Source organism: Belonocnema kinseyi, chromosome 4 (genome assembly GCF_010883055.1).
Source record: "Belonocnema kinseyi isolate 2016_QV_RU_SX_M_011 chromosome 4, B_treatae_v1, whole genome shotgun sequence".
NCBI classification, from domain to species: domain Eukaryota; kingdom Metazoa; phylum Arthropoda; class Insecta; order Hymenoptera; family Cynipidae; genus Belonocnema; species Belonocnema kinseyi.
Window position 1 is genome coordinate 84,039,689 of NC_046660.1, and position 17,689 is coordinate 84,057,377.

General features: G+C 27.5%; 1 protein-coding gene across 1 annotated transcript in view; it reads left to right on the forward strand.

Moving 5' to 3' along the window:
* LOC117172163 (rhotekin-2-like) overlaps positions 1 to 17,689 on the forward strand; it is a 252,101-nt gene that overhangs the window by 221,173 nt on the left and 13,239 nt on the right. The window contains exons 3-4 of the mRNA XM_033359975.1: positions 12,459 to 12,649; positions 16,997 to 17,206. Coding sequence (XP_033215866.1) covers positions 12,459 to 12,649; positions 16,997 to 17,206 — 401 coding nt within the window. The remainder of the gene's footprint in view (positions 1 to 12,458; positions 12,650 to 16,996; positions 17,207 to 17,689) is intronic.

Sequence of the window (17,689 nt, forward strand, 5' to 3'; positions counted from 1 at the left end):
ATACGATTTTTCAAGAATTTAATTTAATTTTCAACTAAATGGTTTGAAAAATGGATGTGATATTCCAAATTTTATTTATTGAATTTTCAATCCGAGAATATGGATTTGCAACAAAAAAAGTTCATTCTGAACCAATTTATTGAATTTTTAACTAAATATCAAAGTTTCAATCAAGAAAATTAATTCTTAACCAAACAAACAAATTTTTAATTAAAGTTAGGAATCTTCAACCAAAAGCATAAACTTTTTAGAAAGTAGTTTAACTTTCAACCAAGGAGTTAAATTTTTAACCAAACGGTTACATTTTATATCAAATTATTGAATTGTCGAGCCGAAAATGCGAATTTTCTATAAAACAATTAAATTTCCAACAAATAAGTTAACTCACTGATGAATCATACTGAAAAAATTATATTAGTCGAAAAAGTCCCATTTGTCCCTTTTCATGCATAATATGCTATTTGAGGTTCCTAATAGACTGCATTTCCGCAAAGTTCCTATTTCGTTAATAGTTTTGTTTGCATTGTTTTGTTTTTTGAACCGAACCTCCTGGTGGTTAACCCCGTCGTTTATTCTTAAATATTTGATATATTAATTGAATTTTGAATTTGAGTTCAATTTGAATTTTTTATTCTGAACTGAAGAAGTAAATGTGAAATAAGGTGCATGTAGAATGTAGATTTCACTAGGGTTCTTCTCAACACAAGCCCTTATCGGCACTCAACACATCCGTCCCTTTTGAACATGCGATGGACCATTTATCTCTCGTCTCGAGCACGAGCTTCCATACTAAATTTCACGCTCACTATAGTCCTCGGGATAATGTTCTAACGACCGTCGCAGCTTCTTCCGGTAAGAGATCTCTTTTTGATACCTCATCACCCGCCACATCACTAGCCGGGAAAAAAATTTCCCAGAAAACCAATCCTGGCTATGATGTAAAATTGTAAACAGTATTTTCCGAGGGACTCGGCATTAAAGTTTTCTTATTCATATAGAATAGAGGTTCTAATTTAGGACATTTTTTGTTTGATTTGAAGAATTTTAAAAGTGCTTTTAATTCCAATACATAATTAATTATTTATAAAGAATAAAAATAGCGCCTTACGCGCGCTTATAACATGTTTCTTATTTTCATTATCTAATTAAAGTCAGTATTAAAATATCTACACCTGTTTTCATACAATTTTATTTTAATTTTAATTTTAGTTTTAATTATAACTTTATTTTTTAATAGACTTTCAGTCATCTGTAACTTTTATTTAAATACAATATTTTATCCCATCAGGAGTAAGAAGCAAAAGAATGAACTAATAAGATGATATGGGATTTTATTACAATAATAAGAGGTTGTTAAAAGACATTTTGGAATTTTGAGTTTTTCTGGTATCTTCCATTTTCAACACTGATCCATTATGAAGATGTTCATAGTTGAAAATGCCTTCCCCTTTTTCCCTTCAATTTTTAGAGTGTATAATTTAAAATGTTATTTTGAATGCTTTTTTGGGATAGTTAAATTGTGAAGATTTATAATTGCAAACTCTTCAATTTTAAAGATGTATAAATAAAATTTATGAAATTTTAATAATTTTTGAAACTCAAAAGTCAAGTTTGCAATTTTAAATCTTCCAAATTGAAAACATTTCGAATTAAAATCATGAAGATTATAAAATTTGAATGGTGACACTTGCATAATTTTTCGTAGTAAATTTTCAAAATTAAAAACTCTTTAATTTTAAAGATTCACAATCCAAACTCCTGCAATTCTTAACACATCAAATTTAAAATGCTTAAATATTAATAATTTAAAAAATAAAGCGGTTAAGTTTCCGATTCTAAATGTTTTGTATTGAAGCAATTGGGACAGTAATTCATCACAATTACAGTAATTTTAATTGTTAATTTTCAAAATTATAAGCATCGTAATTTTTTAGATTTACAATTCAAAATTCTATAGTTTGGAACAGTTACGATGGAAAATCCTTGAATTTTGAAAATATAAGATAAAAGAATATTTACTTCTCAGGCGAAAAAATTATATATAGTTTATATGTAGTGAAATGAGACAATGATAATTTTCATTTGTTTTATGAACTTTTGTATGTAAAATAAAAGAAAAATATCAGTGTTTTGTCCATTATATATAAATTATATATAACTTTCTCACCTGGGTTATTAAGATTTATATTTTAAACTTATTTAATTTTTAGCGTTTTTTTATATTTCAATTTCGAAGATTTGAAATACAAAATTTTTCAATTTTAAATTTAAAAAGTAAAAAAGTGCGATATAAAAGATTAGCTGTTTAAATTTCTGTAATTGTGACATGCTACACTTGAAAATTCTTCAATTTTTAATAGTAAAACCTTAAACCTTGCATAATTTTTCGTATTTAAAATTTTTAATTTTTAAAAATTACAGTTGAAAATTCTTGAATTTAATTAATAAAAAATAGTCAACGTTGGGGAGTGGCGTTGTAGTTAAATTGTGAATACTTACATTGATGAAAAACTCTTCAATTTTACATATTTTCAATTGAGTAATCTTCATTATTTAATGTGTATAATAAAATAATGTAATGAAAATGATGTAATTTTGAATGCCTTTTTTCAATAGTGCAATTTTGAAGAATTAAAATTGAAAATGATTGAATTTTGAAGATTTAAAAGTATTTCAGCTTTATAGATTAGAAATTTAAAAATCTTAAATTGTGAACAGTAAACATGAAAGCGTTACTTTAGTTAGTGTCTGGAAATGATAAAAGTACAATTTTCACGAAGTATATAACTGTATCTGGAATTAATTGCTATTCAAACTAAAGAATATCCTTTAAATCGAAACAACTTTAAGTGGTGACAGAATTTGATAAGATTCCTAACTGACGTACACCAATAAATAATGTATTAAATTGTGTGGTAGAAAAGAAAATCGAGAGACAAAAGCACCCGATAAGTGCGGGGAAACGTAGAATGAGCTTCAATGTGGACAAAGTGAAGTAGAAGGACTTTTTGCGCAGTCCTTCTACTTCACTTTGTCCACAAATCGATATTTCCAATTTTTATGCTTCTAATTCAAATTTGAATTTCCCAAATTGAAAAACAAATTGAAATTGCGATTACTTTCTAAATCATTTTTAAGTGAAAAATTTGACCCTGAGTTTAACGTAAAAAAAATTCGCTCCTATTTCTTCTGCTATTACTTTATTACGCTCGATAAATCCTGTTATTGAGTTGCTCGAGTTACAAGTAGTAAGTACTTATTACGAAAGGAGAAAAGCGCTCGTATGTGGGATTGAAATTTCTTAGCATGAAACAAAGCCCTTATTGAGTAGCGGCAAAATGCGATCAAAGCGAATTTTAATGGTTCTATAAAATGGCAATGGCAATACCTTGAAAACTGATATTTGACTCAGGTCAATATATTGAAGGTTGTACCATCCAAAACTCTACCGACATAAAATCAAAGCTTTCGCAATTTGATTTAATCACACTTCCAAAGTTAGAACTGTTTCTAACCACGAGAATTTTAGAAGTAAATCAGATTCACCAAAGTCGAAGAAAAAATAGTGGTCTAGATCCATTAAGTATTTCTTTTAAAAATATACATAATATGAAAGGAGAGTATTTTTTTGTGTACTAGTACTTTTTTATACTTTAAAGCCAATTTTCTTAAGAATTCCTCTTTTTTCCCCACTTTCAACAAACTTCCTTTTTTTATGATTTTATGATTTATTATGATTTTAAGAATCAAAATAATATTACTGATGAAGTCATTTCAAAGAATAGTATATGATGATACAAGTTCGAGAAATAAGCAGTTCCACACGAGTGTGAATTTTGCTGGATAATTACAGAAAATTTCCAAAGTTTTCTGGAAGAAGTTTCAAACAATACGAAAATTTATGCAAAATTGCTAAATGTCACAAATTTCCGGTAATTTTTTGGAACTTTACTAAATTACAAGAAATTTCAGGTATTCCAAAATTTGCAAATTTTTTTTGACTTTTTTGGTAAAGTAGCGGTAATTTATGGAATTCATCAATCATTTGTAATAACTTATGATTTAAAGTTTGTCCCATTACTATTTACTACTCACAATCAGTCTCTCAAGCGGCATATCATAATAAAGTTAGGTTATGAATCCGACAATCATGGCAAGAAATAATGAATCGAAATCCGCACGCGCTGCAGCTAGGGAAAGTTATCTTGCTCAAAGAGCGCAAGCGCAGCAGCTAAAAAAGTCTTTATAACTGCTTTTTACCACGGTTTTGAAATTAAAAACTTCTGGCACGCAATACATGCCTCGAACAGCAAACATTTCGTGCATGCTTTACAAAAATAAACATTATTTTTAATTAGCATATTTTAAAGCTTGCGAAACACATTTATTTTAACAATGTTTTTGCAATATAATTGTTTTCTATTGTTTCTTAGTAATTTAAAAAAAATGGTTAACTAATGAACCTAATTTTTATCTATTGTTTCTGAGTAATTTAAAAACATGGTTAAATAATGATAAATAATTGCTTAGTTGCTCGAGAAAAACATTCTTTACATCTCTACTATTTTCAGTTTGGAAAAAAAAAACCTTTTGTGCGAATTGCATTAGTATACCCCAATAAGGAAATCGAACCATTTTTGGTTGAAAGTTAATTCTTTTTGGTTACAAATTCTACTACTTAGTTGATAAATTTAATTATTTTCTTTGAAATTTGGTTGAAAAATCATCTTTTTTCGTTGAAAATTAAAATTTTTGTTGAAAATTCAATAGTCTTTGATTGAGATTTAATTATTTTTGTTTGAAAATTTAACAGTTTTGTTAAAAAATCATATTTGTAGCTTAAAAATACAACTATTTTGTTACACAGTCATATTTTTTGGATAAAAATTCAACTTTTTGTTGTTGATTCGTCTTTTGTGGTAGGAAAGTCTTTTTTAATTAATCTTTCTTGGTTAAAAATGAACTTTTTTGTTGGATTTTCAACAGCCTTCTAAAAAATCGTCTCTGGCTTGAAAATTCAACACTTTGGTTTGAAAATGCAACTGGTCTGGATTAAAGTTTAATAATTTTTTCTTTCAAAATGGAACCACTTCGTGACAAATTCATCTTTATAGGTTGAAAATTCAACTGCCAATACTTTGTTAAATGTTCGTAGTTTTTTTTGTTGGAAAGATGAACTATTTGGTTGTAAATGCAACCTTTTGATTTATTTTTATTCGACAACATGATTAAAAGTTAATCTTTCTTGATCAAAAATAAACTTTTTTATTGAAAAGTCAACAGTTCCACCATTTGGTTGAAAATTCATTTTTGTAGATTTTAAAATACAACTTTTCGGTTGAAACAACTTTTTTGTTGAAAATTCATCTTTTCAGGCTTAAAGGTCAAATGGAGTCGTGCACATAATACATTAAACGTTTTTCTTTCATTTATATCTTATTCCTTTTCGATTTAACGCAATTTCATTTTTATCTTTATTTAAACAAAGGAAAAAGCGCGTGGCGTATTATGTACACGACCCCAATCAGAAATTCAAACCCGTTTATAATTAATTAAATATGGTACTTAAATTAATTTTATTTAGAAGAAATTATTCCCTTATTTTCGTGAAAAATCACCCTGTTTCCCCTGTTGTGAGTGCATTTTGGGCTGCGAAATCTCTAATAGTGGGAAAGAATAATCGAAATCAGTTGATTTAAAATTATTGCATAGGAATTATAAGACCGGTTTTTCATTTATTGACTTCTTGATTTTTATTTCCATAAATGTTGAATGTAAGGATAAGAAATTACACCTGCGGAAGTGGTGCCGACGCGTGTCGTGTCCAATTATACGATTCGCGCGTGGCACCACTATTCGTTTTTGCTGAATCTCTAATTATATCTGATTTTGCAATGTCGATGAAATCCGAACAACCCCGTATGAGACTTGGGATAATTCAAGACAGGAAACTAACAAGTTCCCGTGGATACTGATTTTTTATATGAAAATGCTGGATCGACGTTATTAGAACAAGTTACAAAAAAATGTCCAATGTTTTATATTTTTTGTGAGTTTATTTTTTTTGTTTATTACTCAATAATAATGGATTTTATTTACAATCCTTTTCTTAAAAAGTTGCATTCATTGCTTTTTTCTGCATTTATTTCTAAATGTTGTTAACCATTATTGATAAAAGATACAAATTTCATTCCAAATGATTTTTCAATATTGGAAAATAATGCACAATTTTTGTCAGGATTTTGTTTAAATTTGCATAATCTTAATAAATGTTATGAAAAAAAATTTATTTCAGAATATATTAAAAACTATTAAAAAGATTCGAATATAATTCAAATGTTAAGAAGATTTAAAAAAATGTAAAGAAAATGTAGATTACAGCTTTAAGAATCTTGAAAGGTTTCAAGAGAGTCAAAAAAATTAAGTTTCTAGGTAAAAGCTAACAAGATTTCAAAACATATTTCGTTTCGTCTTATTTCGAGAACATTTTTAAAAAGCTTTTTAAGAATTTTGAAAGGTTCAAGAAAACAAACAAATTTTCTTGAGATTTCTGGGAAAATTTTGAATGATTTTTTATTTTAATAAAAGGTTTCAAAAGATTTTCAAAATTGTCAAAGAAGAATTCAGAAGAATTTAAAGCAATTTTTTAAATTATGCAGATTTTTTTTTTATTTCAGGGAAAATTTGAATAATTTAAAAAAATGCTTAAATGTTTTGAAAAGATTTAAAAATAATCTAACGTTTGAAAAGATTTCAAAATTTTTCTTTAAACGTAGATTTTTTACGATTTAGGAAAAAATATATAAGCTTTTTATGAATTTTGAAAGGTTTTCAGAGAATAAAAAATGTCTTAAAAATCCTGAAAAATTTCAAATTTTTTTTAGATGAATTTTAACAGAAAATTAAAATGATTTCAAAATAAATATTTCAAATAATTTCCTCAAATTTCGAAAAATATTTTACAACAAAAATTTACGTTTTCACAAGATTTTGAAATTTTGTACGGTTTTACGAGAATAAACCGCTTTTCTTAAGATTCCAGGAAAACAGTTTTAACGATTTCCAAAGATTTCAAAAGATTTCTTAAAATTTTTACGAAAATTTCGATTCAGTTCAAAAAATATTTAAGAATGTTAGAAAAATTATATTTATATAACTTTAAAAAAAGCAAACTGATAATACTTATTTCCTTGTTCTCAGATCGCAGAATCTAATTTTAGCTCGAACTGAAGTGCTTGCAAACAGATAAATAAATAACTATTTATTTTTTAAAAGCTTGTAAAAAAGAAAAAGATATTTGACATTTTTATTTTGTATTAAAATTTATTTTTCCCCTCAAATCTAAAAGGCAGACTGGATAATAGGTTGTTAAAATTTTCAGTATTCGAATTTATGATATAGATCTTTATGGCTTCTAGTATCTTGAAAAATTAGAGGAGTTGGAAAAGAGAATGAACTAGGTCCCTAAGTTTCGATACAACTAGCTAAACCATTTGAATCCGCTTTTTTTAATGATTTGAAATTTGATGTGTTTGAATTCTATTTTAATTTCTTAATTTGTTCAATCATAAACCTATTTTATTATTGATGTTCTTAGATTTATCAAGTTTTCAGTTTCAAAACCTTCAAAATTTGTGAAATTGATTCTATTTTTTAGGTTTATAAGAAAATATATATTGAAAATTTCAATTGTCAGGTAATAATATTTTTAGTCTACTTCTGATGGATACAAAGTAATTGGATTAGTGGATTTGATGACACAAGAAGTTTCTTTGAAGTTTCATATGACTCGCATGATTTTGACTAAGCTAAAATTTTGCAAAGAATGCAATTTATACATATCTGAACAATTATTTCAAGCATTAATAGTTATACTCACACTACACATGAATATTATTTTTTTCCTTTTCGATACATCTTTTTTTTAATGCTTTCCTATTTGTAACAATTTTATAATGCATATATTTAATTTGTAATTCAATAACATTTGCAGATTCAGTAATAATTATTAGACATTCTATTTTCGAAAACTGGTTTGCATATTAGAATAGTGTTTATTTACAATTTTGGAATTGAAGCATCTGCAAAAATAACGTTGGATCAACAAAATTCTGTTTTGCTGGAATCTATGTTTGTTCATACTGTTAGCATACGTTAATATGCTTCTCGAAAAATAGATATATAGAATCTGAACACGCACAATAGCCTAAATTTTACCTTTTTAGTGAACAAATTAAAAAAAATCAAAATCAGATATGATGTATAAGTCCCCTATTTGAGTTTTGTATTTTTGATCGAATTTTTTATTATTTTCTTTTCTTAATAGCTTGAAAAAGCATCTACTAAATTTAAATACATATAGAATCCTCCCCATTTGGATTACCGTTAATGTAAATGATTTAATGACCTCTCATTAACACATTGTTCTATTATTAGTTTTTAGAAAAAATTTCGAGTTTAATTTAGACACTTACTATTTTCAAATTGAAAACTTTTATCGTTCTAATTATTTGGTTCAAATGTATTTTTCAGCCAATATCTAAACAATCTTTTTGATCTGTGAATTTGTTTTTGAAACATCTCAGTTCTCCAAAAATCCTAATTTTTTGCCTTGAAATTTCAATGCTTTTGAATATAAATGATATATGCAAATTTTCGTAATATTTATACTATAAAGATTTTACTTTTTAATGATAAGAAAAATCTAATGTTTCAACCTTTCCAAAGAGAATTTAACTAGTTTTTTTAGCATTCGCGTAAATTATTATACAAGTACTAATTTATTGGACAGTAGAAACGGTAAAAAGAAGAAATATAGGGAAGCTAGGAAGTAAGAAATTATTATTTTTTTATTCTAACTAATACTTCATTATTTTATTTATTTATATTAATAATAAAGACAATTTAAATTCTTGGTTCTAAAAAAAAACTTTCCACTTTTGCCTAAAATTCCAACTCTTGTATTTTCCCCTTCTTTTTGTATCTGACAATCACTACTTTTGTGCTGCACTTCGTGCTAAGTCTCTTGCAGTCGTTCGTGGCAAGTCGAGTAAATTAGTCCTGTTGCTGGCTAACGCGTTCCGAAAAAAATCCATATTTTTTTCTTTCCAGCATATTATCAAAATCCTGATTCTATTTGCTAGTTATTTCTTTATGTCATTGTTTAATTTTTATTTAAAGCTAATTATCATATTTAGTTTTTTTAAAGAGACTCCTTGCATGCCAATCAAGCCTGGCTAATTAGATTAATTTCATGATTTATTATTAATCTTTTGAGTTAATTTAAATATAAAATATAGTGGCGGAACTAAAATTCTCCTAAGAGTGCGTTATTCATCATCTATATTCTATACTATTTCTGAACCGTGATGCGACTTCTAGCAGCTGCTCTGAATCAAACGGTGAGAGAATTAACACCACTTCGATAATTATTCCGAGGTCTTTACCTATTTCGATTTTTCACTTTTTTATTTTCAAGTTTACTTCAGTCTTTCTTAAAGTTTACTTTTTACTTAGGAGAGATCACCCTTCAGTAGATAATGCTCCTACAGTAAATAATCATTAACTTAAAATACTAAAGTATGTAACATAATTTAATAACACGTTTTAATAAATAAAAATTGGAATATATTGTTTTAGGTATATTTGTGTTTTTAATTAACAGTTATCTACCGTAAGATGGTCTCCCAGGCATTTTGTTGTTGAAAAGTATTCTTTTTTACTTTTTTTTTATATTAATTTTTAAATGAATGAATCGCAAATTAAAATTGAAGAGCAAATAAAATGCTAGGTTTAAATTAAATAAATTATATAAATTAATTAAATATTCAATAAATACAATCCTTATTTTTAAGATTTGAAAGACACGTTCAAGGATCACAGAGGTTCAGTAGTTCATTTTTTGATAATAAACGGATTTTTTCTGAAAAAAGAGGAATTAAAACGAGGTTTCATTTATCATTTAAAACTTTTCATATCGTATAGTTATCTCGTAAATAATGAACGAAAGTCACCTTTAGCAGTAGGTATATAACAAATTTTTACTTTTGAAAAAGTAGTAGATAGATGTTGATTTCTTATTCTCATCAATTTTTTTCTACTGCAATCTTTTCAGTGCAGAATCTTGAGTTATTTAAAGCATTGTTCAAAGTGAGCTAGAAATAAATAATTTAAAAACCCAAAATGATATTTCATATTATATTTTTAGTTGAGTATTCATCTTTTTTACTTAATAATTTTATAATTTGGATTAAAATTTAATTATTTTATTGGAAATTCAACAATTTTGTTAAAAAGTTATCCTTTATAGGTTGAAAATTCAACGATTTTGGTAGAAATTTTAACTCTTTGGTTGAAAATGCACTTCTTTTTCAGTGAAAATTCATATTTTTGGGGGTTTAAAAATCCACAGTTTTTGTAGAAAATTCCTCTTTTCGGCTTGAAAATTTTACAATTTAGTTGATTGTTTTCTTAATCCTTGACCAAAAAATCTATTTTGGTTGAAAATTACACTATTTTGGTGAAAATTCGTCTTTTTAGTTAAAAAATTAATCTCTTTCTGTAGAAACTTCATATTTTTCGTTTAAAAATCCATTTCTTTGCTTTAAAATTGATGACTAAAATATGAAATGACAATAATGGAATAAAATTAAAATAAAAAATAACTTTTTTGACTAAAATATCAACTTATATATTTTTCGTTGAGATTTCATAATTTTGGTTGGAAATTTGTCTCTGGTTGAAAATTTAATTATTTTGTAGAAAATTGATTTTTTTTATTAAAAATGCAAATCTTATTTAAAATTTGTCTATTTGGTTGAAAATTATTTCACTGAAACTTCATCGTTAGGGATAAAAATTCAACAGCTTTGTCTTGAAAGTGTAACAATATAATTGATTTTTTTTTCGTCCTTGACTGAAAAATATTTTTGTTTTGAGAATTAACTGTTTTGTTCAAACTACGTCTTTTTAGCTTGAAAATTCGTCTTTTTCGTAGAAACTTCATCCTTTTCGGTCGAAAATGTAATTGTTTTGTTGAACATTAATCTGTTGGAAATTAATCTGGGAAAAGTTTTTCTGAATTTTTTAAAGAAACTTTTTTTAGATGTTTGAAGATTTCAGATATGTATGCAGAAAAAATATCTAGAAATTTTCTTTCATTTGATAGAATTTTACTAAGTTTTAGGAAAAATTTGAGTTTGAAAGATACTTAGAACTTTTTAAAGCTTGGAAAAAGTTAAATATATGTTATAAATGTTTTAAGATATTTTTAATATTTTTAAAAGTTCTAAAATCTTAAGAAATTTGTGTATTCTCTTTAAACCTTTCGAAATTCTTAAAAAGCTTCCAAGTAGCTAGTTTACATTCTTCAGTAATCTATATTTTTTTGGTTTGTTGAAATTTTTTAAGTTTAAAATTATTATTGTATCTTTTAAAAACTTTGGAAATGTTTTGTAATATTTGTAAATCTTTCAAAATATTTTCTTAACATCTAAACGTCTTTTAAAATTATTGAAATTTAAAAAAAAAATTTTAATCTTGTAAAATTGTACATTTTTGCTTTAAAATCTTCGACATTCTTTTCCGAAATTTTAGGAAACCATTTGAAACTTTTTAAAATATTTCAAAATGTTTTCTTTAAACACAGTTATCAAAATAAAAAGTCAATTTAAATTCCCCCTGGAATCTAAAGAAAGAATTCAAACTTCTATTTCATAATCTTGAAAAGTCTACATTTTGTTTAAAATGCGTTAAAATGTTTTCAAATTTTTAATCAGTTTTGAATATTTTTAAATCCTAAAAAATTTAAAAACATTGCTTACAAATTTTCCAGATTATTTTTCGACATATCTGAAAATCTTCAAAGCTAAAAAATAATGTTTTCATATTAAACTGATAATAAAATCTTAATCATTTTAAATTTTCTCAGAAATTTTATCGTCGGTCATTTTTTTTGTCATCAATACCGACAATGTACATGTATACTCTTAGTAGCTTATGATATTTGAAGGTTTTTTCAATAATTTCATTTTTCTCATCTCTTTAAAGGTGTGAACATTTTACAAATTATAGCGTGGAAGCAAAAAGTTCAGAATAGTTCGATTTTGAACTTTTTTGCCTTTATTATTAAAGAATCACATAAAGTTTTCTTTTAGAAACAACTTTTTAGAATTAAAATTACAGTATGCAACCAATCAGGTATTCAACAACAATGAGCGCGAGATTTACGATAATATTGTGTCCACCTATTTTTTTAGATGTGATTTTTTGACAGTGCCTTTTGAAATTAATTTCTTAGTCATTTCTAAATGTTAAAAAATGTCTGATATTGAAAAAAATGAAACAATGAGCGACAAGAATTATTGTATGTCGCAGATATTTGAAGAATGTCAATATTTGTAAGTTTTGGTGAGATTTTTCTTGGTATTAATCATTGTTTTCGAATCTTTTTGTTCCAGGAGTATGACCTCGAGCAGAAGATCGAAGTGGAGATCAAAATGCGGGAAGGATCGGCCCGTCTTTTGGCGGCTGCTCGTCATCGGGCACAAAGTTTGGAGGCTGCTAGAGCCCTTCTGACATCCAACGAGAGAATGTCTGCCTACATGGCTGAGTTGCAACGTCGCAAAAAAGAACCATCCAACAAAACAAGGTACATAATATATTCATCCTTTTAGGTCCATCCAATCCCACTGTTCATCCTTCAGTCCATTAATCCTAAAAAAATGGAAAAAATCTTTTAAAGTAAAAGAATATGGAAAATTATCGTTCATTAATGATATACACTACCGTATAAAATTGTCGGTACGACTAGCGCGATTATTACTAAAAATCACTGATAACTTTCAAAAGTGAATATTCGTTGAAAGAAGGAGCGAGAAACTTTTTGAAAAACCCGTTGTAAAGCTTATTAAATTCCGCGGTGAATGCCCTGTAATGGAGAGGTTTTTTACCTTTCCAAGAAAATAGACTAGGTAAGAAGTTAAAAAAAATTGCATGAATTTCTCGAATGTCTCGACTTCAATTTGTGGCATGGATTATGAAAGTTATTGAAAAGATCTGAAATTTTTGTCAAACAGTCTTTGAGATCCTATCTTAAATGTAAGCCAATAAGAATTAAAAAACCTTCACAGGTTCTCGAGATACGACAAAAAATGTCCAATCGTTACTGTCATCTTGTGAATCCGTGAATATTTTTGAAGTTCTATTGAGGTATATTGAAGAAAGAGTTCAAAGATTATATCCTGTAAATTTCAGCTTTTTCCCATAAGTTTCCTGTGTCATAGCACTAGTCGAAGTTGATTAGCACAATGTGAGAAATTCTCGGCGATCATCACTCTCGCGGCCAACATCGACAATTGCCGAGTGAAACTTGACATTTGAGACTTGACATTTTTAGTCGTATCTCGAGAGCCCGTAAAGATTTTTCGAGTTTTATTGGATTAAATCAAAAATAAGACTTCGAAGACTGTGAAAATTCGACCATTTGGTTGGAAATTCAACTATTTTAAAAAATTTAATTATGTTAAAAATGAAACTATTTTGTTATACTCTGATTTTTTTATTAAAAATTAACTGTTTGTTGTAAATTCAGCAGTCTCATAAAAAATTAATCTTTTTGGCGGAAAAGTCGAACTATTTCGTTGGAAATTCAAACTCTTTTTGGTTGAGGTTTAATCTCTTTTTATTGAAAATTCGACCATTTCATTGAAAATTCATTTTTCTGATTGAAAATTAACTTTTTTGTCGAAAATTCATGTTTGTGGGTTTAAAAGTCTACATTAGGCTGAAATATTGGATGTTTTAGGTTAAAAACTGAACTCTTTGATTGAAATTTCGTCCTTTTGGGTTAAAAATTCTCACTTTTGGTAGAAAATTCATCTTTTTCGGTTAACGATTCAACTATTTTGTTTAAAATGCAATATATTTCAACTTGAAATCTTAGGATTTGAAAGAGTTTTGATATCTACATTAATTTTACTTAAAAGAATTTATATTCATATTTTCGTGAAGAATCACTCTATTCCCTGTATTTTTGAAAAAAAGTTGACACGTGATTTCTGAATTTGTTTCAAGATTAGAATTCTCGTCCATAAATATTAATGTTCAGGGCGAACGGGAAAGGGTCAGGGAATTTTGAAAATTAAGTTTTGTGGCCATCTAGATTGTCCTTAATTGATTATTTAATTAATTAATTGGCCAATTATTTTTATTGAATAAAAAAGGAACCATTCGTGCTTTGAATTTCATAATATTATAAAATTTGCAAAGTTTTTTCTCATACAAACGGATCTAAATTTAAAAGCACTTGATTCTAAAAGCATCTGAAATTAAAGGATTTCTATTTTCAGAGTCTAAATTTGAAGAGGACCGAATATAAAATTATCGAAATTCGAAAGCTTTCTATTTTCAAGTAAAAAATCGAAAACAGATAGTATTAAGAAGGTTTGCAATTTAAAAGCATTTGAATCTAGCAGTTATAAAGAAATTAAAATTATTTTATTCAATAAAATCTGAAAGCCCCATTATCCAAAAGATCTGAACTTGAAGCTGACAAATACATTTTTTTTAAATTTTCATTCTAAAGTATTGAAATGTGAAAAGGACTGATTGCAAAAACTTTTTTTATTTAAAAATAAGATTGATATTTTAATGCTACTAAATCATTGATCCGAGAAATTTAAAAGGAATCACAGTTTGAAGCCTTCCACCCTTTAAATAAAAAATGAGAATGTAATAATTGGAAAAAGATCTATGCGCGTTAAGATTAATATTTTTTAATCTTCAATTTCACGAAAGTTAACCCGTTAACCTTAGGGCTTTTTTCGCACCACTTAACCATGGGGGGGGGGGGGGGGGGGGGGGGGGGGGGGGGGGGGGGGTCGATTCGACCCGATGCTTTAAAAAAATCAAAAACGGGTTCCTAAAAATCTGAAAAAATTCATGGTTCTTATTTGAAACTTCTGTGTTTTTTAAAATTATTTTTGATATAATTAACAATAAAAAAATAAACTCATAGAAAAAAAATAATTTTTTCCAAAATTCATAACTCAGAGACAAATGAATAAAATTGAACTGTTCAGAAGCGAAATTAAAGGGAAAGAGTGTGAATTTCAATGAAAAAATGTTGCAAGAAATTTTGACGGAATTGAAACCCTTAATTTGCAATATGAACTCATGCATTATTTTAGGTGTGAATTTAGGAGATTTGGATAGAAATATACACATTGTTCTATGCAAAATCATTTATTTAGTAACAAAAAATTCTTTTTTTGTCTAATAATGGACACAGAGGACCATGATTTTTCTTATTCAAACAATATAAAGTGAAATCGTAAGGTGAATGCACCTGTTATCGTTCGTGCTCCTATTATAGTTCTAACTTGATTGAAATGTAATAAATAATGAATTTTTATACTTTGAATTATAAGGAGTAATGAATGCATTCACCTTACTCTCGCTGGTACAGAAAAAAGGAAAAATAGTAAATTTACCTCAAGTGTGATCTGTCGAAATACATACGTAAATCGTATCGGGGGGTCAAATTGACCCAAACTGCACTTTGACTGCACCCTATAGCTGACTGAAGGATACAAGTGACTCGAAACTATGTTTCGAGTACTCGAGTACAATGTTTTAGATGGGGTAAGGATCCGTGTTCTTGCTTGGTTCGCAAATGGCATCGAATTGAAATTTCGGCCTGGGTCCAATAGGACCCCCACCCCCCTACGGTTAACGGGTTAAGGGGATAGCCAGGTTTGAAATTGTCAAAAAATCGAATTTCTTTTTTTTTCAGTCCCTATATATCCTTAGAAATAAGGTAGAACCCCTTTTTGACCTCAGAGCGTATCAGAAGTGACCGAAAAATGAATTACTTCGAAAGGCCTCGAGCGGTCGGAACGCACAATTTTTCGTACTTCAAACTTCAAACTCGTTTTTTTTGGGTCGTCGCCACGATTCCAGCCGATCTACTGGGCCGATTTCATTCACATTTTTTTGAAAATATTCAAAAAAGACTTGGCTATCGCATGAATTTCGGTCTTGATTCTTCATTAATGTTTATTAACAATTTGATCTAGTTAATGTTCAAAGAAAGTGAGAAAAAAATCACAAAAACTTTCACAATTTGTTTATTAATTAATATTTTTTATAATTGAGGTTCATGCTATAGCCATTTATGTGCTCTTTAAGAAAAATTTTGGTTTTTGTGTTTTAGATGACGCAAAGTTGAAAAATCATAGCGACCGTTTTTCAACATAGCGTCATCAAATCGCCCAGAAATTGGCCGCATATTAATGAAAAATAAAAAATAATTTGTTTCGGTTAGTTAATAATATGCCTTACGACATACTAAAAACTTTTAAATGTTAAATAAAAATAAATAACAAAAAAACGTTGTTGAAACAAAAGGTCATTGAAACCTGGCTAAAAATTCAAAAGGATCATAGTCAAAAAATCTCCAAATGTAAAATCCTTTTAATTTCCAAATTAGAATCAAATTTACCCCAAGTATTAATAATATATTATAATATATAATCATATAATTAATTCCAGTCTCTGATATTAATTGATATTTTTCCATAAAAAAATGGTTGTCTTTTGAAGTCATTTTTTCTGAAATGATTTCTTTACCTGTCCAATTTCGCAAAATTTATTTTAAATTAACAATAATTCCGTATAAATCTGCACGGAAGTAAAATGAAAACATAATTTACGACGTTTAACACGCACAGCTTTGTTTACCAATTCTTCCATCTTGTTGTCCCTTATCTCTCTTCAACTCTTTTAATCATTTCGATAGATAATCTTAAATTTCAACCTTAATCAACAAAATTTTCTTTTTCAAAATCTATCCACTTATTACTAATTTTACTTAAGTTCCAAAATGAATTGCACATATTTGATGTAAAAAACTCAAACCTTTTGTTACCTCGATTCAAATTTGTCTAAATATTTATAAGAAATAGAAGCGTTTATAAACATTTTTTTTTCTTTTTAGTTTGCCTGCAAGTGCAGCGAGAGTTTCGCTCTCGGATCTCAGAGTGCCACTGATGTGGAGAGATTCGGACCACTTCAAAAATCGGGGTGACTACCGAAGATTTGCTGTTTTCTGCTTGGCTCGTGTTGGGACAGAAATTCACGATACTGCCCTTCTTTGTCCCGTTGATCGGGCCCTCACCGATATTAGTTTTCCAGACGTATTAGTCTAGTAAGTGAAGTTTAACTCTATTATTTATTGATTATAATTAGACAATTTTTTTTACATAATTATAAGGGGCCAAACTGCTAAAAAGGGCTCCTGTGCCAACTAAAACGCATTTCGACCGCCAAACGAAAGAACCTGGTCTCGAATACCAGTGGTTCAACTTTACTGTTTATTTTCATTCTAAATTTGCATGTAGCGAAAAATGCTGTTTCTTTAGATTTCTTGAAATACCTACAATACTTGCATACACATTTGAAATGTTGCAGGGCTCTGTTTGTGGGACTTATTCTACTTTTTTTCGTTTTTCTTAGAAGTGCGGTATACTTAGTTTCAATTTTAATCACAAATAAATTTTTTAAATTAAAATTCGAAATTAGACAAAAAATTCTAGTATTTTATTTGACAATATTAAAAATTGACTTATTTTCTGATTTATTTTATAATATATATATATATATATTTTCTGCCTATAAATATAATAATATA